Below are 27,092 nucleotides of genomic sequence, written 5' to 3'. Positions count from 1 at the left end.
CAGTGTTTGAGAGATTTCAGGGGTCCAGGGTAGTTGAGGAGACTGCTGGTCCTCCTACAGGGTTGCCCTCCTCCTCAACTTCTTCCAGCTTTTCCCTAATTCAACTACAGGGGTCAGCTGCTTCTGTCCATTGGTTGGGTGCAAATATCTGCATCTGACTCTTTCAATTGCTTGTTGGGTCTTCTGGAGGGCAGTCATGATAGGCCCCCTTTTGTGAACACTCCATAGCCTCAGTAATAGTGTCAGGCCTTGGGGCCTCCCCTTGAGCTGGATCCCACTTTGGGCCTGTTGCTAGAACTCTTATTCCTCAGGCTCTTCTTTTTTGTCCCTGCAGTTCTTGCAGACAGGAACAATTATGGATCAGAGTTTTTTGACTATGGGATGACAACCCCATCCATCACTTGATGACCTGTCTTCCTGTTGGAGGTGGGCTCTATAAGTTCCCCCATCCTTCTATTGGACATTTCATATAAGGTTCTGAGAGTCTCTTGCCTCCCAGGTCTCTGGTACATTCAGAGGGTCCCCCCACCTTCCACCTCCTGAGGTTGCCTGTTTCTATTCTTTCTGCTGGCCCTCAGGGCTCAAAATAAATTTGTTAAATGCATGGGTTTGAATGACCTGCAAGAACAAGGGACCTCTCTGCCCAATGATAGCCAACTAGGAGATGGGGAATAAATGGGCCAAGTCTATGTCTTAAATATGATGGCTGTCACTCAAATGAAGGCCTGGTGTACTCTGATTGGCACAGCTTTGCTTTTTTTTTTTTTTTTTATTCTATGACAGAACAGTGGCCCATGGCTTCTTGAGAATCAGTATCCCCTTCCCACACACACATACACACATACACAGACTCCATCATGCACTGGGTATGGCTCTAGACCTCTTCTGTATTTTCCTTCACATTATATCCCTAACAACGTCACGAAGTATTACAGCTGTTGAAACTGATTCACAGATTCACAGAGTCAAAGGAAACGGTCCAAACTCACACAACCTGTAAGAAACAAGTTCAGCCTAAGAGACAGCTTTAGCACTAAACACACACCAGACGTGATGCCTATTTCTTTGTTTAATCACCTAATTTCAATATGATACTTAAACTTTATTTTTAAGATTGGATCAGTGGTAAGGTTTTTTTTTTTTGTCCTATACTTCTTTGTACCACATGTAAGTACATTCTGATGTGTGTAGAATCAACTCTATTGCACCTGAAAAGGTAAGCGGTTATTCTCAGCTTTAGTATCTCTGTGCTAAAAGGTGGGAAACTTCTGCTTCTCTGGCCTGGGCTGATTAAGCATCTGTGGGTAGCAAAGAAGGTCATGGAGAGATGTCAAGAATCTAGCTCACCCACTGAGTGCACAGCAAGAAAAAGGAAGGCAAAGGAAAGCTTAGAGGATTGACTGGCCAGATGCTGGGGAACCTGGCAGAAAGCTGATGGAAAAACCCTCAGGATGCATCCTCTGCTCAATGTCTGGGGTACGGTTTGAACGGAAGCAATCTCTCTGTAGCCTAACTACCGACTTTCCCAATGTTAACTCTCACCTCCACATGAACTCTCTGGGTTGTGTGGAAGACCCTGACAGTCAAGAATGCCTGCACAAAATGGAAAGTGTGTATGTGTGTGTGTGATGCATGTGCAAATTGTGCACACTCGCAGGCCACAGGTTTACTTCAGGCATCTTCCCCTATTTCCCTCTACCTTGCTTTTTAAGACAGGGTATGACACTGAAGACATAATTTGCTTCCCTTTCACACCACTTTAATGGTAACAGGCAGCCCATGTAAAGTCACATACATAGATACACAGGCATTTCTGAAGAAAGATGGGATGGAAGTGGTCACAGGAATAAGCATCCAGGGATCTCACTCATCAGTGACAGTGAAGAGTAAGGGAAGGAATAGGAGCTGAGTTCAATGAGAGCAAGGAAAGCCACAGACTGGCAGATTTGAATGACAGAAACCCAAGGGATGCTGTTTCCATGGTAACTAAGACCTAGAAGAGTCATCCAAACGAAATCTTCCTGTGGGAAGTGGGCACTTGGTTCTATGATCTTGTCTATGACGTGACACCTTCTTACTCAGCCCTAAGAGGAATGTTGAAACTGGAGCATTTATGATCAAAATTAAAGTCTATAAACTCTTTCTACAAGGTATTTCTTTACCTTGTTATAATGACTACATGTTTACTTCTATATCTACATAAAATTATCTGAGCTTAGCTGGGGGCAGGAACAGGAGGAAAAGATCTTTACCAATCCTATATCCGACACAGGGCTAATATCCAATATATACAAAGAACTCAGGAAGTTAGACTCCAGAGAACCAATAATACTATTTAAAAATGGGGAACAAAGCTAAACAGAGATTTCTCAACTGAAGAAACTCAAATGGCCAAGAAGCACCTAAAGAAATGTTCAACATCCTTAGTCATCAGGGAAATGCAAATCAAAACAACCCTGAGATTCCAACTCACACACCAGTCAGAATGGTTAAGATCAAAAACTCAGGTGACAGAAGATGCTGGTGAGGATGTGAAGAAAAAGAAACACTCTTCCATTGCTGGTGGGATTGCTAGATGGTACAAACACTTTGGAAATCAGTCTGTCGGTTCCTCAGAAAATTGGACATAGTACTACCTGAGGATCCAGCTATACCACTTCTGGGCATATACCCAGAAGATGTTCCAACGTGTAATAACGACACATGCTCCACTAGGTTCATAGCAGCCTTATTTATAATAGCCAGAAGCTGGAAACAACCCAGATGTTCCTCAACAGAGGAATGGATACAGAAAATGTGGTACATTTACACAATGGAATACTACTCAGCTATTAAAAACAATGACTTCATGAAATTTGCAGGCAAATGGATGGAACTTGAAAATATCATCCTGAGTGAAGTAACTCAGTCACAAAAGAACACACACAGTATGCATTCACTGATAAGTGGATATTAGCCCAAAAGTTTGGAATACCCAAGATTCAGTTCACATACCATATGAAGTCCAAGAAGAAGGAAGACCAAAGTATGGATGCTTCAGTGCTTCTTAGAAGGGGGAATAAAATACACACAGGAGGAGATATGGAGACAAATTGTAGAGCAGAGACTGAAGGAAAGGCCATTCAGAGACTGCCCCACCTGGGAATCCATCCCATATACTGTAAGCAAACCAGGATGTTATTGTAGATGCCAGGAAGTGCTTGCTGACAGGAGCCTGATATGACTGTCTCCTGAGAGACTCTACCAGAGCCTGACAAATACAGAGGAGGATGCTTGTAGTCAACCATTGGACTCAGCTCAGGGTCCCTGATGGAGGAGTTGGAAAAGGGACTGAAGGAGCTGAGGGTGTTTGCAGCCCCATGAAGGGAGCAACAGTATCAACTGGCCAGACCCCCTGGGAGCTCCTGGGGACTAAACCTCCAACCAAAGAATACATATGGAGGGACCCATGACTTAGGCCGCATATGTGGCAGAGGATGGCTTTATTGGACATCAGTGGGAGGAGCAGCCCTTGGTCCTGAGGGTGTTCAATGCCCCAGTGTAGGGGAATGCCAGGGCAAGAAGACTGGGAATGGGTGGGTGAGTGGGGAGCACCCTCATAACAGGCAGGGAGGGAGGTTGGGATAGGGAGTTCCCAAAGAGGAGACCTGAAAGGGGGAAAACAATTGAAATGTAAATAAATAAAATATCCAATAAAAATCATAAAAAAGAAATGAAATATATTTTGGGCACTTAACTAAATCATGTTACTAAAATATAAAACAATTTACAAATAAATTATAAGCTTAATTACCATAAAAACAATTCATGCCCTTTTCCAGCATATTTTAGGTAGCCATCTGTCCACTTGTTGCAATGAAAAATGGCACATCAAGGATATGTGAGATTTTGTAATTTTCCCTTCACACACAAGTGACAATGACAAATGGCTCAAGTTCCCGCCTTCTAGTCCCATCATGACCACATGTTTGAAAAATCAATACATCACTTGTGGCCAGGAATTCCAAATACAGCCTACGATATAGGCATTTTTCTCTACCCTCCTGCTTCACTCCCGTTATCCCCGCCTGTTCTTCTCTCTCCCACCCTCCCTGTTCTCGCTCAACAGCTGGATTCCATTCCCACCTAAAACTTAGTGAGTAGCAATGCTTTGGAAACTTTTCGAAAAGATGTTCTAATAAGTCAAGCTCCTAGCCATGAGGTTACAGACTTGGTTGCCTCAGGGCTAGGGTATAACCACCCTGAGAAGCTGAGGATCGGCAGAAAGCAGGAAAAGGAGGAAGGCAAACGGGAGAAGATGACAGCCAGGTCTTAGTCAGGGCTGTATTACAGGCTCACACAGTAGGGCCCATTATCTACCTGAGGGTCCATCTTCGTGTCAGAAATAAAGGAAAGAAGAGAGGATGAGGGTCAATCATCTTGTTATGACTGAATCTTCCTTTCAGGATAAATTACAGACTGGCCGTTAGCAAGGCGTCATATACTGAGAGTTACAACTGTCTTTCCCTAAGTGAGGCTTGGCTTAATCACACCCAGGTTTGGATAGGTTGAGTTGAGTACCTGGTGAGTTGAAACAAATCTGAGTTTGGTCAAAAATCTGAGGGGTGGGGGATGGGGAAAGGATCCCTTGGAGTTAATTTAAATGTAGCTTTAATTTTGCTGCCATGATGAGTGTAAAATCTATACAGAGAGTCAAATATTTGTTAACAAAAGTAGAAAATAACATAATGTTCTAGCATTGCACACCAGAATGAGATGTTATGTGTTTTTTATTTTGTTGTTATTACCTATTAATGTTTCTAATAATACAGTTACTACATAGGGTAGTAAGGGGAGAGAGAGAGAGAATGAATGAATGAATGAATACATCCCTTAGCTATAACATGGTCCAGTATTCCTGAGCTGGGGAAACTTAAACTGTCAAAAGGAGCTTGATATTATCAGTTTATTTAATCCTTTCAAAACAGTATATCTTTGAAATTATTCTCACTTTACAGGTAAGAGAACTGATTTGGAGAAGTTGACTTTATTATTGGAAAGCGACAAAATGAGCATCAGAGAGCCCCTCTCCCTATGGTGACACCAAAGAACAACCTTGGGATTCAACACACATGGTCCAAAGCCATCACGCATGCAAGGCATGGCGGGGGGGCGGGGGGTGGGGCAAGTGGGCCGCAGATGGAAGCACCTCTCAGAAACAGAAAACTCCTAATCTAAAAACAGGAGCAAGACAAATGACTTTCAAAAGGAGAGGTAACCACACATGTCAAAATCCTTTGGCTATTAAGAGAACTGAAACTGTTTCTGGCCGAGGAAGATTAAGTTATGATTCCAGAAGCAGGCAGCGTTTGAGTCGGGCTTGTTAACATCTGCAGCTGTGCAGCAGCTTGTGGCTCACCAGCATTTGGAAGGAGTTGCCATCTCACAACCTCTACAGACTTTCCAATAGGCTCTGAGAAAGTAACTGTGTTGGCACCTAAAATGTATCTGTAGAACCACGTAATCACGCTTTCGGCTTAAAGGGTTTGGGACCTGGTACTCTGGAGTCCGACCCCAGCTAGGAGTGTTCTGCTGTGATTTTGGGTGCTATTATTGACCTCTACTAAGAGTCTGATACATCTGGACACTACGTTAAGCATGTAGTACACCTAGTGCGTCATGTTTCCCTCTAGGATAAAAGTGCCAGCATTATTCAAATTTTACAAATGATGAAATCAAGACTTAAAGGTCTTGGTCTCTGAGATCCTATAGCTTATACTGGGCAAAGCTATGACTTTGAAGAATGTGCTTTTATTTCTGGAGATAATGGAATAAGGTTGGATGGCTTCAAAAACAGGCGTACTGGTATACAGTCTCAAAGGAAGCAAGATAATAACAGTAACAATAAGTTACCATTTACTGGGACCCTATTACGGGCCTGACCTTATTATGTATGATTTAAACACATCCTCTAATTTTCTTATCAAAATCTTACCTAATTTTCTTAAGATAAGCATGAAGTCTCTGTTTTGAAGATAAATAAAAAGCAATAGACAGGGCTGAGAGCAATATATGGTTCAGAAGCGGCACATATTAAATACGTTACAAAGTCAAGGTTTTAAAACTTAGATCTATCTAATGTCTCATTATATAATGCTATCCCCATTTCTTTAAAATGTAAGGGTAGACCATGAAACCAAATCGCATTTTAAAATGAAAGCAGAAACCAGGTGTTGTGCACAGCCATAATGACCGCATTCTGGAAGCTGACGTAGAAGAACCAGGACTTCAAAGGCCAGGGTGGCTACAGAGAGAGGGCATGTCCCGTCCCCCTCCTCCCCCCCAAATCAAAGGGCAGGACAAAGCAGCTGATGTTCAACTGGTGGAAATAAAACAGCCACAGGCAAATCAAGGAACAATTGCTATGTGCACTAAATAGCACAGAGCCAGAGACATGGCTCAAGGCACTTACGCTTTGTGAAGGACAGAGTTCAGTTCCCAGCACCTAGCACCTACGATGGCTCACAACTACCTCCAACTCTAGCTCCAGGGGATCGGATGTCCTCTTTCGTCCTACATAGGCAATGCACACACATGGTATATGTCTGGACAGACACACACACATGCATATTAGTGTTATTATGTACATATTTATTCCATTTCAAAAAGGAACATATAGGCGGTAAGAGGAAAGTTAGTGGCCAAAGTAGTTTGTAAAGCCAAGTAGACGAAGACCACTAGGTTCACAACCTAAGGAGAACCCTTTCAAGTCCAGCTCCATCTGCAGGTTTCATCAATATTTGTACCTAAGAGGCTTTGTAAGCCTGTTTCCTGTCTGTAGAAGTTTAGGAATCAAAATGTCAAAATGTTTCTCTCTCTCTCTCTCTCTCTCTCTCTCTCTCTCTCTCTCTCTCTCTCTCTCTCTCTCTCTCTCTCTCTCTCTCCCCCATTACACCATTCTTAAAAACCTTTCTATACTTCACTCTGGATTATGTTGAAGTATATGAGAAAATCTACATGTGACATGTCCAATATCGTCAAAGATCTATGTGATTTTTGTTTTTGTGTTAGGTGTTGTCTTATCTTACTGAAGCAGTAGAAGAAAATTATCTAGACACACCTTTGGCCCCCTCTCCATTATATCCTTTCCTGACAACAAATCTCTAAATATTAGCATCTTTTTAAATCTGGAGAACTCAAGCGTCTCACACTCTGAAATGCCAGGTTCCTTTCCAGCTAAAGGTTGTATGTCTAGTTTATCTCTTTTATTTATTGTGCCACTTCAGAATTTTTCATTTTTGATATTAAATGTGTTGCTACTGTAAAAAGGATAACAACTTTCAGATGGAAGGAGTCACCTGGAATATCCTATCTGTCCTTTTGCTTTGAAATAGATCGGCTGATATTGCTCATCTGCGTAAACAATGGATTTCTTATGTTCACTTCCAGGCGAATACCCTGAAAGTCAGAGAATGCACACGGTCAAGAACATAGCAGATCTGAGGCTGAAGCTGGAAGAGACAACATCCAGTCTTCGAGGGACCCAGATAAGCCACAGGTACTCACAGTTCTGCCTATCTTTTGAGGGATTTAAAAAACAAACCCACAATGCAACATGATTCCAAACATCTCTGCTGATGTCAAAATGTGGGAATTCACAGTTACTGGAAGTGGGTGCTTTTTAAAAAGAAAGGCCTCCTGTACATTTTAGTTTATCTCTTATTTAGAAAGAAGAAATCAGGCCATACCTTCAACACTATCTAGCATTCTACCCAGCCAATGAGCCAAGTTCATCACTTGCCAGTCACGTGTAAAGCACCATCCACCTATACTTTCTGTTGCTCCATTGCAGAGTCTCTCTTCTGTTTCTGATGATGCACTTTTAGCACCTTCAACATCCAGAAGTCTACCCACATCCTGTCTGTCGTGATTCATATAGTCTACAAGATACATTTTCTCCAAAACTTTCCTCAGTTTCTTCGAACCTGTAGAGCTTTTAACATTCACATTTCTACAAGCATTCTACTTAGAACCATTTTGGGTCTTTAAGAAATATGGATTTTTCTCAGCTATGCTAGTTTATGGGTCCTAATCTGCAGAACGTTTGATCATTAACTATTTCTGTTCTAGACAACCTAGGCTTTAACAAACCTCCTTCAAATTCTTCTAGAACTTTCCCCAACATTCCAGCTCAAATCCACTGCTATGTGAGAGAGCAGGACAGTTTTATAGCACGATTCCCACTTTCAGGTACCAAATCTGTAATTGTTTCCTAGAACGGCCAATGCAAATGACCACACACTTAGTAGATTAACAAAATGTTAATGTACTCTCGTAACAGTCTTCAAAATCCAAAGTCCATCTGTTCTCACCTGACTAATTTCACAGCATTAGCCGGGTGAATTCCTCCTAGACCTGCTATAGCCATGGTTCTCAACCTTCTTCATGCCCTGACCTGTTAATACAGTTCCTCACATTGTCGTGACCCCCAACCATAAAATTATTTTCATCGCCACTTCATTAACTGTGATTTTTGTCACCGATATCAATCATAATGTAAATGACTCGGTTTTCCAATGGTCTTTGGCGACCCCTGTGAGAAAGTCAGTAATCCTAGGGGGTTGGGACCCACAGGTTGAGAACCATTGCTCTACTGGTGACTCCGCTTTCTGTCTCTAATATTTGGAAGTTGCCTTTACTTAGGCAATGACTACATCCCTCTGACTTCTCCCAGCATCATATCTCCTCTGACTTGGTCCAACTGCCTTCCTCTATGAAAACCACTATGATATATTGCACCTCAATTCAAGATCCTTAAGTTAACCACCTATGAATACCTTTGTCACATAAGTAACATTATTTACATGTTGTCAAGGCTGGGAAAGTGACATCTTTGGTAAAAATTGTTCTACAGCAGCCATCCTGATTATTGATGGGTGTATGTTAAAATGTTTAACTCGTATAATCAAGTTTTAAGGATATGGCCTCCCATCTCCTACGCATCTCACAGAAGTAACATCTTATGCTTTCCACCTGGTAAGCATCGAGTCTATTAAAAGTTTCAGTAAAAAGAGTTCAGCCACAGAAAAGATTCTGTTATTATATTACTGAACTAGACAGTTTCCAAGGCTATTGCTTGATTAGTCCCTTGACTCGTGATTATTATTCAAAGAGTCTCATCATATTCCAGGTATATTACACTAGGGATAAAGTTAAACCTCTCTGGCAAAGGTATAGCTATTCTAAGCTGATATCTAAAGGATCGTGTCAATTTTAAGAATGTAAAAAATATGAAAGTCAGAGAATTTAAATGATTAACCCAATGACACGGATTCTGATGTAGACGAGAGTATAATTTTGTGAATATCTAATGGCTAGTTACATGGAAATCTGATCTGCTTGTAGAGAAAGAGAGAGGGGGAGAGGGAGACGGAGAGGGAGATGAAGAGGGAGAGGGAGACGGAGACAGAGATGGAGACAGGGAGACAGAGAGATAGGGAGACAGAGAGATAGAGACAGAGAGACAGACAAGAAGGCAGAGAAAGAGAAAGAAAGGGAGGGGAGAGAGGGAGGGAGGGAGAGAAGGAGGGAGGGAGAGAGAAGGAGAGGAGAGAGGGAGAGGGGGAGGAAGAGGGAGGGAAAGAGAGAGAGAGAGCTCTGCTTTTATATGAAATGACTTGACTTACTCTCAGGCATACTCAAGCAGATTTTTATTTAGCCATCTGAGTTTCTTAAACATGAAGGTTAATACTAATAGGGTAATTTCCTAAAAGCTTCAGGAACTTCAGGTAAACCTAATCAGAGTCATAAAAATACAGATACATTTGTCCGAGTGCTACACATGATGGTTATCGGGTCCAGTGAAAAATCCTCTATTGCCTTTGGTCAAATTATTGGTTTATAAAATCTACATATCTATAAGGTCTACAAGTGATCTGTTTCTGATTTCCTTACAGACAAGATAACTAACTCACAAAACCCCAAGATAAATATTCTGATATTTGTTCATGACAGAAGCTATTTTAAGAGGATCACTATTTCTATAGACAACAATCAATGCTGCTAGTCAAGAAAAAAAGAAAAATCCTACTAGTCAAGAAAAAAGAAGAAGCACTTTGATGTTTCAAGGTGTCAATTTATTAAATATATATGAGACTTTTTGTTCTTGGTCACTATGAAATAAATAACATAAAAAAGTAGAACCTGGGATTCAAAGACCTTGGAAAGCTCAGTCAAAATAATTGTTTATGTGAATAAGTTCCTCACCAAGTAAAAGAAAAAGACTGATATGATCAGAAATAGCCATTCATTTCAACATGGAAGGAGTTGCTTGTGTTCATCTATAGAAGCCAACTTTCAATAATGATAGTTATTGGTAATGTATGGTGTGCAATCATGAATATTACCATGTCAACAGAAATGTGACAGCTACTTAATTGATAAGATCTACACTAGCCAGCAAGGTTCCTCAAGTTTTTTAAAAACAACCTGACAGTGAATAATGCAGGACAAATATGATATTCAAATATATTTCTACTATATAGTCAGGGCACAGGTGTCTAGATAAAATATTCAAATTATCACCAATTCAGTGGCAAGTCAAAACAGAAAAATGTATATTTGTTGTAAGAAAATATATTGCTAATATTACAGTTTTATTTTTCCCAGTACTGTCTTTTTAATAAAAATAGAAACTATCAAGATGAAAATAAAAACCATATCAATGCACAATAAACACCCAACTGAATATATGTGTATATCCACACAGATGTGGATGATCTTATGTAGTTCAATTATATTACTAATTTTAAATCTGTTTGTTATTTTAAGGAAAAGTTCATCAAGAAGAAGAAGCTGTATAATAATTTCTATGGCTACATATATTCCATAATTGAGTGTTCCAAATTTATTTAACCAATCTCCTATTGAGGATACAAATCTTGTTTATCATGCAAATCTATGGCTATGCTATAATAAACATTGATGAATCTCTGGTGTTCTGTCCACCAAAAATCTCCAGTTGTCTCGGAGATAAATGCCCATGACTAAAAGTGTGGATAAAAGAATACAGAAAGTACATAATATTTTAAACAAAGAGAGTGTTTATATGGAAATAGAAAGCTTATGGCACCCTTCTGAAATTGACATGCAGTTTGTTTTAAGACATCCAGATAGATATACTGGGCTGTTTTCTAGGGTATGGACAGGTGCTGAGATACGGCAGGCCACAGGGAACTGTATGAATGACGTAAAAGGCAATGTCCCTGGCCAAAGGAGAGGTCACTTGGTGACAGAGTCACAGGATGTGTGACAAGTACAGGTCACACAGGGGGATAAAAGCAGGACCTGTACAATTGGATACTAGTGTCGGAGGAGAGAGGAAAAGACTATGGTTGGAGTTTGGAATTTTTGGAATCAGAGTGCAGCACTGTTGGGAAGCCAGTCTTTTAGGCTCCAATATTGGTTTTACTCCTTGAGTACTTACATCTGCACATCCTACCAATGAGGGGGGCAGGGTTGTGACATCTGCAATGGCCTTAAACTTATGTGCCCTCACACCTCACATACGGGGCAGAACACTGCCTGACTGTGTGCTGAGCACTTGATCAACACTTCTCAGTAGGTCCTCAGTCATCCAAGGACAGAAAAGCTGGCTGCAGAAATCCATCAACTGGCCACCTGCCAGAGAGGCCAAAGGAGCAGGATGCCCTGTAAGTATGTTTAGAAAGGTGTGGCGCAGACTCTAAGAGTTGTCTTGATCAAAGACAATCTATTAGCAAATAAAACAGCCCAGAGAAGCCCTGCAATGAGCATGTTTTACACCTCTGGGTAGAAATTGTAACAGGAACAGTAGAAAGAGAAATGTGCTATCTTCAAGTTTAAGAGTGACTTCATCCTGACCAGCAAAAGAGGAGCGGTGATTCATGCACACAACCATGCCTGAATGGTGGTGACTGTAGGCACTGCTCACAGCAGTCCCAGTTTCTCACTATCTGATAACACACTGCTAGCCAAACCAACTGCTGTGTGTGAGGACTTAGCCAGATATGGCCATGCCGTGCTAGGAAGAGATAAGCATGCCTGCATCCTAGAACTTAACCAAGCTCTTTCTCTTGAAGTCTGTACAGATAATGATCTATCAAAACAGCTCCAAGGATGCTTGCTCTTGGCCACCTTCCTATCTGAAACTGTGTCCTTCTATAGATATAAGATTTCAATGGAAAAACCTTGGTTACTATCCTGAAATCGCCAGGGAAACCTTACAGATGCCCTGTTTGAGGTTTGAGGAAGAGATCAAGGGCCCAGCAGAAGTCTGTATAGACTAAAAGATGACACCGTTGTACTTGGAGAAGAGCAGATGAGGTCCCTGGTGAGCCTTGGATGCTGAGCATCCTACTCTTACTTCGGGACAGGCATTGGAAAGGCTCCAGGCCAAATGACCCATCATTTGGAAGCAATAACATTAGCGACATTTCTAGCATAATAGAAATGATGTCCATGAAATGCCTACCACATAGAATATATTGCTAAAAGGCTAGCCATCACTGTGGTTAGCAATGATTCAAAGAGAAACTTTGAAATTGGTCATATTTTCTAGAAAAGGGTTTCCATAAATTCCCTTCTAATCCACTGAACAACTTTATCTTATTTGTTTTGCATAAAACTTCTAATGACCGGGAATCTCAGGATGTCCTAAGGATTTTAATCACCTGTGTTACTCAGCATTCTGAGCCTTCGTGAGTTTAAGAAGAAAATGTTTCCAGAGAGGCCGGTCCAGTCAAAACAAAAAGATAAAACTCCATACAATTCATTCACCGGCTGAACTCGAAAGCATCCACCACTTAGCCTGTTCATTTTTGTATTTAGTATTGGAGCAAGGAGAAAAAGAGATCTAAAATCTGAAGTATTGTCGGGCGTGGTGGCGCATGCCTTTAATCTCAGCACTCGAGAGGCAGAGGCAGGCGGATTTCTGAGTTTGAGGCCAGCCTGGTCTACAAAGTGAGTGCCAGGACAGCCAGGGCTACACAGAGAAACCCTGTCTCGAAAAACCAAAAAAACAAACAAACAAACAAACAAAAAAACCCTGAAGTGTTAAGTCAGTTCAAAGCCTAGACAAAAACTGGGAATTAGGTCTACATTTTCATTTCACACATCAAAATATTACTTGATCTTAAGAACACTTTAGGATTAGATATATGGGTAGCCTAGATACTAGGTGAGCCTATATTCTTTCCATAATAGTTAGGATTTGAAAGCTGAGTAGTATGATTTAAACATAAAACATATTTAATACATGTTAGTTAGTTTCAATTAAATTAAGTGGTAGTAATATGGAATACAAGATGCATTGTATATGGTGTTTACACATCTGGGCACCATATTAATGACACCAAGTACAATGGAACCCATAGCAGACTATAGGGAAATGGTTATTCATTAAGATCAATTTGTATATATTGACTTTAATGTTCCCCAAAATGAGCTAGAAATGTGAAAAATAGCTTCTAAATGTGAAAAACGTTCTGCAGGTGGAATGCTCTAATTTTGAAAATCCCAAGGTTATATTATGGAGAAAATATATTTAATCATAGGATGCTTTGGACAAAGTACCTAAAATGGAAAGAAATTAAAGACCTTAATATTTTTACAGAAAAAAAAAAAAACAATGTTTCAAGTGGTATGTTGGTATGTGATTTCAACACATTCCATTTGATGCAGATGACCTCCCTAAAAAGTCTGAAAGCAACCACACTGTCAGCTCCCTGAGGGTAGGGACCCAGAGCTCACTGCAGAGTCGGCCCTGGGTCCATCACTGCATAGATAGCCAAGCTGCTTGTGTATCCTCTGTTTTGTAAGGCTTCGTTGGAAATCCTGACTTCCTGACTCAGGGTCTTTTCAGAGTTTATATTCCTTTGGTGATGAGTGTTAACTCCTTCTGCTTCTGAACAGAACTCAGGAGGCTTATCACAACCTTATCATCAGGTCACAGAGTTTCCTTAAGTCCCAAAGTGATTCATGTCTTCTCCCGTCTTCAAAAAAAAGCTGAGCAATACTGAATAAATTAAAGATAATAATTTTAAGATATTTAAAATATGCTTACTTCTGGATGGGTAAATCATGTGCTTAGAAAATCCTCTTGAATGAAATAAAAGCAGTGGGCTTGAAGATGATGCAATTTCTAAAATATATAAAATACACACAGGACTGGTGTGATGGCTTAGCGGGTACTGCGCAAGCCCACCAGCTTGAGTTCTATCCTGGAATCTATATAAAGGTGGAAGAAAAGAACCAATTCCTCAAAGTTGTCCTCTAAGCTTCACCCATGCACAATGGTACATGCACCCACACATACTAGTAATAATGAATGCAATTTAAAATTAATTGTAAAACTGCAAAATCCCTTCACATACTTTTGGAATAAAAATCTATAAACATATATATGGCTCACTCATATGTACACATGGTCTTGTTAAAGGAGAACCCATGAATAATAGTATCCAGATACACAAAATACACATGTTCAAGAACTTATATGAGGAGAGCATATAAGAGACCCATTTCCAGATTGCTGGATCAAATCCAATTAAAAAATACTGCATCAGCCGGACGTGGTGGTGCACGCCTTTAATCCCAGCACTCAGGAGGCAGAGGCAGGCAGATTTCTGAGTTTGAAGCCAGCCTGGTCTACAGAGTGAGTTCCAGGACAGCCAGGGCTACACAGAGAAACCCTGTCTCGAAAAACCAAAAAAAAAAAAAAAAACTGCATCATAAGTAAATTTTATATTTAATATAGCAACAATTAAAATCCAAGAAGAACACCTTTTAAACGTAGCATAGTAATTATAAAATATAAAAGTTTAAAAGCAAACAAGCAAGCCAGGGAATAGTTTTAATATAATAACATGGGTTAATAACGTCAACTCTTAGCCATGCAGTTTAACATATTGGGAAAGCAGAAATAAATGAGATTTTAGATGTAAATCCAATCCATAAGGATGAAATATAATAAGAGGAATATGTTATTGTTCATACAATACCTAGGAAAACTAGGTATTAACAAGTGAAACCCAATATAGAGTCGTATCTGTAATTGAAGATAAAAGCAATTCTAAAAGCAATAAATTAAAGGAAAAATAGCTCTGAAAAGTTTAATGAATTTTATATTAAAAACTGCACAATATACTTGTGCATGTGCATACAAATTAAGACCACAGAAAAATTAAAGATTAAGAACACTCTGTGGTAAATGTAACTGCTGAAATATTCATATCTAGAATATCTAAGAAATTTATTCAAGCAATACTGGTCTTCTCAGACAAGTTATCAAAGAAAACACACCATTTTAAAATTGCAAATCAGAAGAAATTTACTACTAATACTTCAAAATATACTTAGAGCAATCGTGAGTCAAGTGTTGGCTGGCCAGATATAGTCGTAGTGTTAAAGATTTGGGTTGCAGAGTGTGACAGTAACAGGTCTGATACTCTATTTTGATCCAAGAGTCCTACTTTTTAAGATATATAACATAAACAATTAAAAAAACATAGTTTGACAAAGTCTTGAACATTATTAAAATGGGCAAAGATGTTCATTATTATAAAACTATTTAGAATATCCACAAAACAAAAACCTGTGATTTTTTCCTTCCCTCTGCATTCATATAAATACCAATATAGATTAGTACACTGTGCACGAAGACCTTAAGGGAAGACATGCCCACGGCTCCTCCCACTATTCTGACACCAACAAGAACTTTGCTGTCATGATCCACAGATATTGAATACCAATAAAATGATCTTCCTTCTTCACAGAACTCACAGTTCATCATTTCTTTTATGACTTATTTATTAATTTTATGTATATATGAGTACACTGTAGAAAAACAAATGGTGGTGAGCCCTCATGTGGTTGTTGGAAACTGAATTTTTATGACCTCTGCTCACTCTGGTCAAACTGTGCTTGCTCAGGCCCAAAGATTTATTTATTATTATATCTAAGTGCACTGTAGCTATCTTCATACACACCAGAAGAGGGTGTCAGATCTCATTATGGGTGGTTGTGAGCTACCATGTGGTTGCTGACCCAGGACTTTCATTAGAGAAGTCAGTTTTCTTACCCGCTGAGTCATCTCGCCAGCCCACAGTTAATCATTTCTTAATAACAAATTATATATATTTTTTCTATAATATATATATTAAAGATTGGGGAAGATATTATAAAAGTCCTATGAAGAAAATTTTAATATTATATATCAAATATTTAAATACATATACATTTAAATATTATATATCATATAATATATATGAACATATTACATACTACATATTCATATATATATATATGAATATTCTATGAATCTTTTTACAAAAATTCTTATTGGAGTTTGGAGAGCTAAGATCAAACTTCCTGCAACATGACCATAAGAAAAAGGATAGTTTCTAGACCCAGGTGCAAAACAGAAATTGTATTTGTGATACAGATTTCTAGACAACGTGGCTTTTACCTGTCCTAGACAATATCCTTTTACCTGTCTCCTGGTGACAAATTACTTTTCTACCCATTTTCAGTATAGTTAACCTTATTTTAACACTATCTTCATCTGTATGAAGTCTATCTCATCTTATGTAGAAATAATTTTATTGCAGCTTCAACTTTCCTAACTCTATTATGTCATTTCTGAACCTTAGGACCCACAATACAATAAAGCTGACTTACTACTGAAATGTTTATAAACAGTATAATCAGTATTTTAGTGTTCTGTTCTCATTTTTAAAAATTCCTAGTGGGACATAGGATATGTTCATATTATTCAATAATGCTTCCATTGTGCTACAAAAATTATGTATTGCTACCGATGCTTTTACACAACTTCAATATCGCCTCCTCTAACTATAGCTTTAGGTCACATCTTAATATTCTTTTAAATGGCATATTTATGGATCATAAACATTAAACATTTATAAGTAGGAAAAACTTCCAGTATTACAACCAAAGTTTAGAAACATAACAAATGTGCAAATTCACTACATGCTGCACTGAGACTCACAGGAAGCTAAAGAGGGAGAAGAGAAGCCTTACGAATAAATATGCGACCACCGCACAGTCGTGTGTTACCTTAACAAAAGCGAAGTTTTACCTGTGCAAGCATGGGAAAGCCAAGGTTCCTACATCCGTTACAAGGAGTTAGTGCTTCCCAGAGTCCTGTGGGCCCACAAGAGTTTGGATCCTCCTCTTCGTCTTCCACTTCTCCTGGTGACAAATTTATTGTAGATGAAGTTCTCTGAAATCAAATTTATATTACACCAATGTATTATACCAATGTTATTCATATATCATAACATCAATCAAAGCATATAACTGACTCGCTGGTGTGTCTTAGCAAGCCGGCGGACTTCTAGCCTTAGTGACCTGGCTCTGCCATCTTGCTAGGCCAGAGATATGCATGATTCAATTTTAAATTGAGAGCAGAGAAAGTGGGTGGGAAAGATGCAAACGAATAAAGTTCGTTTAGTAACAGGGAACAATGACCCAAGAAAATATGTGAACAGCAATGAATGAGGGAAATCTTATGGTTTATCAAGACCTTAAGATTAGTCATAGAATTAAGGGAAATGTAGCAAGGAGGCCAATATGACAGACTTGAATGAAATAGGAATTACTGTAGGAAATGCTTTAAGGGGGCCACCAAAAGCAAACCCTGTGAACTCCTTATGATAGGCATGACAGGGATAGATAATCCTTTTAACCTTTTCACAAGTAGCTTACATGCCAAACATTCAAACTTACTTTCACTACATCTTAAATCCCACTAAAGTGACTACACCAGGTTTATTAAAATGCATACACTATGAGACAAAGGTAGTAGGGGAAACAGATGGGAACGGATGAGCAGCATCAAGAACATGTGTGGACAATGGTGGGTGACTTCGGAGTAGCAGACAGGGAGGTATTAGCTGACAGATGAGAACCTGAAAGAAAAGCAGTTGAGTGATTGAGTAACTGGAGAGACAGACAACTTGTGAAACTGTGAAGACGCCCCCTAACCAGTCCACTAGCAAAACACTTCTTAATGTTTCAGCTACATATACATAACAGTCATCATATATTTGAAGAAAGTCTCTAATAAAACAAACTTTTTAAATTTACATTTTCCTCAGGTATAGAGGATATCTATATAACAATAACTGAAGAATACCAACAAATACATAGATTCATACATAAACACACATGTGTGCATACATATACACATACATACATACATACATACATAAGTACAAACATGTGCTGTAGTGGAAGAACTAGAAAATAAATCAATAAACATCATAACAGATAGAATACAAAAAAAGATGTTAGTAGTTAGGAAAACTGAGGGAGTTTTTTTTAAGGCCAAAACTTTAACAAGAGCTCTATACTCATTAGAAAGAGAATATAAACGAGAAGTTCAAGGAAATGATACAAGAAACTTTTCAGGAACTAAAGAAAATGACTATTACCAAAGGCCCCACTGAATGTTCAGTGGACTGGATTCTAATAACACATATGTATACATTTTTAAAAAAGAACAAGGAATGCTGGCATAGATGTGGTGGGGGGAACCACATATTCACAGTTAGTGGGAGTCCCAACTGATGCAGTCACTATGCAAATCTTTGGATAGTGGATGGATGAATCATGGATGGATGAATGAATACTGTGATCCATCTACATCATGGAATATTATCTAGATGCAAAACTGAAATTAAAATTTCAAGAATATAGATGGAGCCGGACATATTCAGTCTGAGTGAAATAAAATCCGGATCCAGTAAAATCCCTGGTGCGTGTTTTCTCTCACTTATAGATGCTAGCTTTGAATCTTTAGATATCTCTGTTTCCTTTGAGATACCCACCTAGGTCAGTGAGGCATGCTGAGGGAACTTTTAAGGGAGGGGAGATAGAATACAGTGGCATAAAGGGGGAAAGATGGATAATGGAACAAAATGAACTAACTGGAGTGCAGGATGCGAGGGCAGAGTAGAGAAGGGAACACTAGAGGCTTCCACCCTAGTGACTGGCTTTCATAGTGCTATGCCTGCTTCCAATGTAAAACAATGAATCATCACCTTTACCCAGCAGTGAACCCTGTGAGCTGAACCTGATAAGTTATGCTCACTGGCACAATATGGGCATGAAGGTAATGGAAGGTACCCAAGCACTTTCTGAATGTATTTAAGGCCTCAACCACAAGATGGAACTTTAGGACCATTATCAGGACTAGGAACCTGAAGCTAGACCCGTGGCTAGATAAGCCATAGGCCATAGGGAAGAGGCTGACATTTCTCTAAATGGACATGGTAGTTAACTAACTCCTGGTGATTTGGTATTTTACCTATAGTGCCTCTCTCAAATCTCATTAAAGACGCTTCTTTTTGCCATAGATGAAGATTAACCCAGAGACCCACAATGTATCAAGATGAAGGCAACAAGAGACTCCAGAGTACTCGGCTCTAAATGATATTCTTGTAACATAGTCCACCCTCCCAGGAAATCATTTTCCAGACACTACAGGGAAGTTGTGCATGTGATTGGGACAGCAGACAGAAGCCATGCAAAGGCCTGAGTCAGGCAAAATCTAAGCACAGAGCAGGGGTGTAGACCTTAAGTTCTGCCCTTAGTCGAAGAGTTATTAGCAACTAACAGCTGCTAGGTACGTTATTTTCTTGAAGTGTGTGGTGCCTGGTAAGGTGATCACACGCCTGTGGTTGCCTACCTCCAAGCATATATGGGTAGCAGAAATTGGACTCCATGGGACTTTTGGTTTTGCTTTGTTTTTCAAGAGGTTGGATATATAGGAAATGGAGTGTATCTGGGAGGAGATGGGAGTAGGGTAAATATGAACAAAATGTGATGTATTAAATTCTCACAGAATTCATAGAACTATTCTTTCAAAAAAATTTAAGTTAAAAAATAAGCTTCATAAAAGGTCTTGAGCATATAGTGCTCCGTGCAATACTGACAGATCACAATTACTAGGGTTAGGAAAGGTATTTGATTATAAAATTAAAGATGTTCTTTCCTTCCCAGTATAAATAAAGTTGATTTTTCTGCACCCACATTTTAGTTTTCCCTTTATCAACTGCCAACAACTAGAACATAATGCAATTAAACAGTCCTTTAATTAATTAGTTGTCATCTCACATCATACTGGAAACTTACTATGTGGTCTGTAACATCATGGGGACAGCTCTGCGTTAATTATCCGTATTCACAAAACAGCTTTTAAGGAGAACATTATTTTCCCTTGTTTTATAAACACGGAAACCAAGGTACAGAAAACCTGAGTAGAACCCAGGGCCACAAAACTTTTCAGTGGCAGAAGAAAAGAGTTTAAACCCAGATTGTCAGATTGAAGACCTTCCTTAGCTGCAAGATTACAAGAGTTCTCATCTTGCACAAAATCCCACAAACAGCAATAAATTGAATAAGTAAGCGATTGCACTGCACTTTAAACAAAATATGCATATTTTGAATCTTGTATGACATGATGACATCCCTGGGAACATTTTGCCATCTGCAACAGCCAATTAAGTTTTCTATAACTTGGTCCACATCAACCCATAGTTTCATAAATACGTATTTGCTAAGTAAGCAATAGAAAGTGTTTATCACACCAACTTTTTTTACTCTGAAGGCTCTTTATCTTGTAAAGTCTAAAACATTAATCTCATGGATGGAACTCAGAACCAGAAAGACAAATATAGTATGTATTTGTTTATGCCTGGATGTTAGCTGTTAAGTCATTACTAAGGAAGCCACAGTCCATATAACCACAGAGGTTAGGTAGAGAGTATTGGACTATGGGGGAGGGGTGGATCTCCCTAGGAAGGGGAAAGAGAATAGATAGTTATACGTGGATGAAGGGAGAGACTGGAATAAGAGAATCAAATGGGAGGAGGGAGATAAGAGGAAGGGCAAGGAAGAGAATACAGAAAGGGACACCTAAAACTAAAGGTCATTTGAGGGGTCAAATGGAAGTCTAATACACTAGAAGCTTCCTACAGTATATACTTATATAGAGGTGTTCTAAATGAAAGTGTCAAGTAACAGAGGAGACAGAGCCCCAACTGGACATCCCTGATCACCAAATGAAGCTTCCAACATTGGGAATGGGTTACATCCAATTGAGTTGTTGGCCAGAGGGGTCCCGTGGGAACCCCCAGCCAATCCAAGATATCACCAAGGCTAATAGATTGGTGGCTCTCCACAAGCTGATGACAAAGCCCTATTACTAAAGATAACGCATACACAACTCATTGAACATGGAGAAAACAAACCTGGTGCCTACCTAAAGCCCTCACCACCAAAAACTGGTATTCATGGAACTGGAAGGAACTCTGCCTTCTATCAAAACTAAAAATGTAAACACCAACCCAGTTACAACCTACAAGAATGACATGGCTGAAAGATATTGTGGCTCACCAGTGCCACAAAGCTTGTGAGAGTGACCAACTAATATCTGATTTGAATTAAGGTCCCCTCCATAAGATGGAACCCATATTTAATGCTGCTTGGATGAGCAAGAACTTGAGACTAAATAGGCCAGGGACCTAGGGGGAAACCAAATTTTACTGTGACACTAAGGGATACAGCAATAAAATGATCCCTAATGACATTCTGCTACAAGCATAGATCCATGCCTGGCTCATTGATTATCAGAGAAGTTTCCTCCTACAGTAGATGGGAACAAATACAGAGATTGACAACCAGACAATATGCAGAAAGTGTGAGATATTGGAATGCTCAGCCCTGAAAGGGCTCCCTCCCCTCAAGGCTCAGGGTACTCTGTAGAAGAAATGGTGGAAAGAACATAAGAGCCAATGGGGATGGAGGACACTAAGAACTCAAGGTCTCCTAGATACAACAGGGCTGACACACATATGAACTCAGACCGTGGCAGCAGGCACACAGTGGCATATGCCTGCACCAGATGGTGTTCTAGAGCTGGGAGAAGTGGACATGTCCATTATATGATGAATAGAGAAGCAAGTGGCTATCAAATAGATTAATTCAAGAGTCTCACTGGGGAAACAAGCTAGTCTTTTTTTTTTTTTAAAGATTTATTTATTTATTATATGTAAGTACACTGTAGCTGTCTTCAGACACTCCAGAAGAGGGCACCAGATCTCGTTACGGATGGTTGTGAGCCACCATGTGGTTGCTGGGATTTGAACTCTGGACCTTCGGAAGAGCAGTCGGGTGCTCTTACCCACTGAGCCATCTCACCAGCCCAACAAGCTAGTCTTAAGGGTAGACCCCATGTCCAGCAATAGTTGGCCAACACAAATGAACTCCATAGCAACCTGAGGAATTTTTTGTCTCATAATGTTAAAGACTTCTTTTTTTGTTTGTTGTTTGTTTGTTTGTTTCTATTTTACAGGTCCTTTGCATATATATTATGGAGTTCAGTTGGGGTTTTTATGGAATTCCTGAGTGTGCAAACACGTGGCACTGTATCTATCTATGTGCACATCTTGTGTGTTTTTATGGAATTCCCGAGTGTGCAAACACGTGGCACTGTATCTATCTATGTGCACATCTTGTGTGTTTTTATGGAATTCCTGAGTGTGCAAACACGTGGCACTGTATCTATCTATGTGCGTCTCTTGTGTGTTTAATTTGCCTTTCTCTTGTTTGGTTGTCTTGTCATTTCCCAACTCACTTTGTTTTGCTTTATCTTATTTTATCTCATTATCAATCTTTAGGTGCTTGTTGGTTTTCTATCAAGGGAGAGAGGGAGTGTGGATCTGGATGGGAGGGCAAGTGTGGAGGAACTGGGAGAAGTTGGGAGAGGCAAGCCTGTAATCAGAATACACTACACTGAAAAAAAATCCACTTTAAATAAAATTTTAAAATGGCTTTAATTGAATGTGAACATGTACATCTTAGATCCTTGTTGCACACGAAAAAAGAACTAAAAATGTCAAAGGCATCTCACTCACCAATTCCTAACTAGTTTATTGGTTTGGCCATCAACAGGGACCCCACATAGCACTATAAAATGGTGCATACTCAGCTAAAATCTATCAATTTTCATAGTTTAATATTTCACTTCATTAGTTCAGCTAATGGTTCTACACTTAATATATTCAATTATGCAGTTAACTTCTTCCCTATATATCTTCTCTTTTTTAAAAAAAATAACTGTTTGTACTGCATCCCTGTTCATAAATCTCTAATTATTTTCCACTAAACAATGAACAATATGCAAATTATTCAATTTATCTTAAATGTTCTGTGATCAAATTTATTCTTTATATTTTTTACTCAGAGCTGGAATTAAATTTAAAGTTCCTGCTTGCTGAGCAAGTGTTCTTCCATGAAACTACCACTTCCAGTCCCCTATTTTCAACTTTAAAAAATTGTATTGCTTATTCCACTTGATATTTGCTATTAGTTAGTGATTTAGCATTTCTAAATTGTTTTTTATTAGATATTTTCTTTATTTACATTTCAAATGTTATCCCCTTTCCTGGTTTCCTCTCCAAAAACCCCCTATTACCTATCCCTCCCCCTACTGCTGCTCACTAACCCACCCAATCCTACTTCCTGGCCCTGGCATTCCCCCACACTGGGACATAGAGCCTTCACAGGACTAAGATCCTCTCCTCCCATTGATGACCAACTAGGCCATTCCCTGCTACATATGCAGCTGGAGCCATGAGTCCCATCATGTATTTTCTTTGGTTGGTGGTTTAGTCCCAGGGAGCTCTAGGGGTACTTGTTTATTCATATTGTTGTTCCTCCTATGGGGCTGCAAACCCCATTCAGCTCCTTGAGTACTTTCTCTAGCTCCTCCATTGGGGACCCTGTGCTCTGTCCACTGGATGGCTGTGAGCATTCCTAAATGACTTTTTCTTCCTTTTATTTTTTTACAGTCCAGCTGTTGCCCCCCTCCTTGTGCCCCCACCCACAGTTCCTCACTTCATTCTTCCTCCCCCTGTCTCCAAGAGGGTATTATTCCCCCACAAGACCTCCCTACTCCCTAGGGCCTCAAGTCTCTGGAGGATTAGGCCCTTCTCCCACTGAGGCCAGACCCGGCAGTCCTCTGCTATATATGTGTTGGGAGCCTCAGACCAGCGCATGTATGCTGCCTGGTTGGTGGCTCAGTGTCTGAGAGATCTCAGGAATCCGGATTAGTTGAGACTGCTGGTCTTCCTAGGGCATCACCCTTCTCATCTTCTTCCAGCCTTTCCCTAATACAACCACAGGGGTCCCCAACTTCAGTTGGTTCCTAAGAAAATTGAAAATAGATCTACCTGAAGACACAGTTATACCACTCTTGGACATACCCAAATGATGTTCCACCATACCACAGGGACATATGCTCCACTATGTTCACAGTGACCTCATTTGTAATATCCAGAAGCTAGAAACAACCCAGATGTCACTCAATGGAAGAATGGTTACAGAAAATATGGGTCATTTACACAATGAAATACTCTTAAGCTATTAAGAATGAGGACATCATAAGTTTTGCAGGCAAATGGATGGAACTAGAAAATATCATCCTGGGTGAGGTAACTCAGAATCAAAAGGACATGCATGGTCCTCACTAATAAGTAGATTATCCAAAAAAGACAAGAATACCTAGAATACAATCCACAGAACTCAGGAAGCAAAAAATTATTTGGTTTTTTAAACTTCTTTTTGGTTTATATTTCTATACAGTATATTTTGATCATGATCCCCACAACCAAAGTTTTCCCAGATCCTTCTCATCTCTCTACCCATCCAATTTTAGGGCCTCACTAAGTGCCAAGGCTGACCTTGAACTCATGTCATAAATAGCTGGGATTACAAACCTGTGATACTGAAACCCTCCTTTTGCCTTTTCATTTATTTCATTATATTCAGTCCAGACCTCAGTCAAGTAGAATTATTTAGCCTTACACAGTCATGTTCCACATTTTTATCCATCCCGTCTACCTTACTTCTCTATCCAGTATATAATGGGGGTTTAAAATATAGCTTCTATAAGCAGATAATCCTGGATTCAAATTCAAACTGCACATTTTCAGATCTGACCAATCTCAGCCTTGCCTGCCTTACTTACACAATAAAAAAATAACACTTAGAAGTTCTTTTTCCTCCTAATCAAATGAGGTGATAGATACAGAGTGACTGGCATATGATAATGTTTCAATAAATATTAACTATTATTTTAGCCACTATTGTAACTCTATGGATTCAAGTATAGTTCAGATTTTGCCCTTTATGTAAACATTTCCCAGATTTCTCACAAACCTAAATTATATCACTCTTTTCTACATGTCTACCATTGCTTAGGCACATTATGGCATTTCACATAGGCCTTCAAGTAAGGAAGCACAGTGCCAAAAAGCCTTGCCTGCTTTGAAGTCAAACAAGAACACATTAAGCCCTAGCTCTGCACCTTCTTAGCTAAGCAGCTTTGAGTAAATACTTAATCTCATTAATTCTCAGTTTCCTTGCTTGCCAAAATAGGTGCAATGATCATTTCTACTTTTGTAGGGTGCTATGAGGCTAGAATTACTTCCATAACTAACACATAAAATAGTCGTTATTGATAGTTTTACTATCACAATCACAAAAGGATTGGTATTGCACACAGAACGCTTTGGCATTTACACACATATAGTGTGTCTAACTTCCCCATTCAGTTTTAATTTATTTGAAAGAAAGTACAGACTTATTCATTTTTGTGTCATCTACAATGTATTGTCTATAATGAACTTACTAAGTGTCTACTAGATAATTAATTTTACTACATAGAAATCATATTAAGGGCTTACATGATTGTATCGCAAATATCATGATTGAAACTTCAGCTTTATCTTACAATAACCATTACAAGTGGCTATAACAGAAGTATTGAAAATTGGTGGTTTAGCACTGCCCTCTAAAGTCAGAATGGAAATCTGCAATGTAAAACTTATTTTGAAAAAGAAAATATTTTTATTAATTCTTTGAGGATTTGACATAACATTTTGGTCCTATTCATTCCTCCAACTACTCTCACCTGCACAGCCTCCTCCCTTTCTGTCCACCTGGAGTCCTTTTTTTTTTTTAAAGGGGGGTCTATATAGCAGCAAACATCCTAATCCTTTGGTTCTTACAGTCTTCCCCACATGTTTTTCTGATATGTTCCCTGAGTATTAAGTGTGGTGTGTTGTGAATGTACTAATTGGAGATGGGCAGCCCGTTCTAATTGACCTATGCACTTTGGCCAGTTGTAGCTTTGAGTAACAATTCCCATCTGCTGTAAATGAAACTTCTTTGATGAGGGGTGAGAGCTACATTTATCTGTGAACATAAGGATGGGTATTTAGAATACAGTTATTGGTTATTCTGGTCTAGTAATGTAGAAGGTATTTCATCTAGGCTCCAGGGCCTTACCACCCTCAAGAAGTTGGCTAAGTTTACAGTGTCAGGCTTGGATTTCCTCCCATTGAGTGGACAGGACTATTTGAGTTGTATAAAAGGTATTTGAAAAGACTTTAACAAAATAAATATAATCATATATATGCATATATGTATATGGAAAAGAAACCTCATGAACACACAGAAGGATTTCTTTGTTTCAAATGCCTTTTAAACTTTTTACTGAACACCTGTAGTTTTAAAGGTCCAGAAGGAAGAAGGTGAAAATTCCACAGAAGAAAGTAGATCTTTATTTATATAGTCTAAGCATAAGAAAGATTAAGATAATTCTGCATTACTAGACAAAGAGAAAAGGAGCCACAAAACATAAATTTCATGGAGAGACAATTTGAATTCAATTTGAGAAAAGTAAAGTCATGTTACTGACATAGCACTGAAAACAGGATTTCCTTTCAAATTGTATCTGTGTGTTTCATATAAATTGTATGAATATAAAATATATTTACCTATTTATATACATAATATACTGGCATTAATAATTTATAACATACTTCAAATATGTAATAGCCAGTAAAGTTGGGCAAGAACTTTCCCTACTTTAAAAGTGAATAAACTATTATCAAAGATATTACTCAGTTTTTAAGTTAATCTCATAGATAAAGCTAGTTTAAAATTATTAGTTCAATGACTTGAGGACATGCTACATTTGACCA

At 39.0% G+C, this 27,092-nt stretch overlaps 1 protein-coding gene across 6 annotated transcripts in view; it reads right to left on the bottom strand.

Moving 5' to 3' along the window:
- The window catches only part of Anks1b (ankyrin repeat and sterile alpha motif domain containing 1B), a 1,085,844-nt gene that overhangs the window by 801,342 nt on the left and 257,410 nt on the right, over positions 1-27,092 (bottom strand). For all 6 annotated transcript variants that reach the window (XM_085843084.1, XM_085843086.1, XM_085843085.1 and 3 more), the window contains exon 9: positions 17,117-17,260. In XM_085843084.1, coding sequence (XP_085699210.1) covers positions 17,117-17,260 — 144 coding nt within the window. The remainder of the gene's footprint in view (positions 1-17,116; positions 17,261-27,092) is intronic.

This window comes from Mus caroli, unplaced genomic scaffold (genome assembly GCF_978045245.1).
Source record: "Mus caroli unplaced genomic scaffold, Mus_caroli_1 scaffold_9, whole genome shotgun sequence".
Classification (NCBI taxonomy): domain Eukaryota; kingdom Metazoa; phylum Chordata; class Mammalia; order Rodentia; family Muridae; genus Mus; species Mus caroli.
This window is presented reverse-complemented; position numbering and strand designations above follow the sequence as displayed.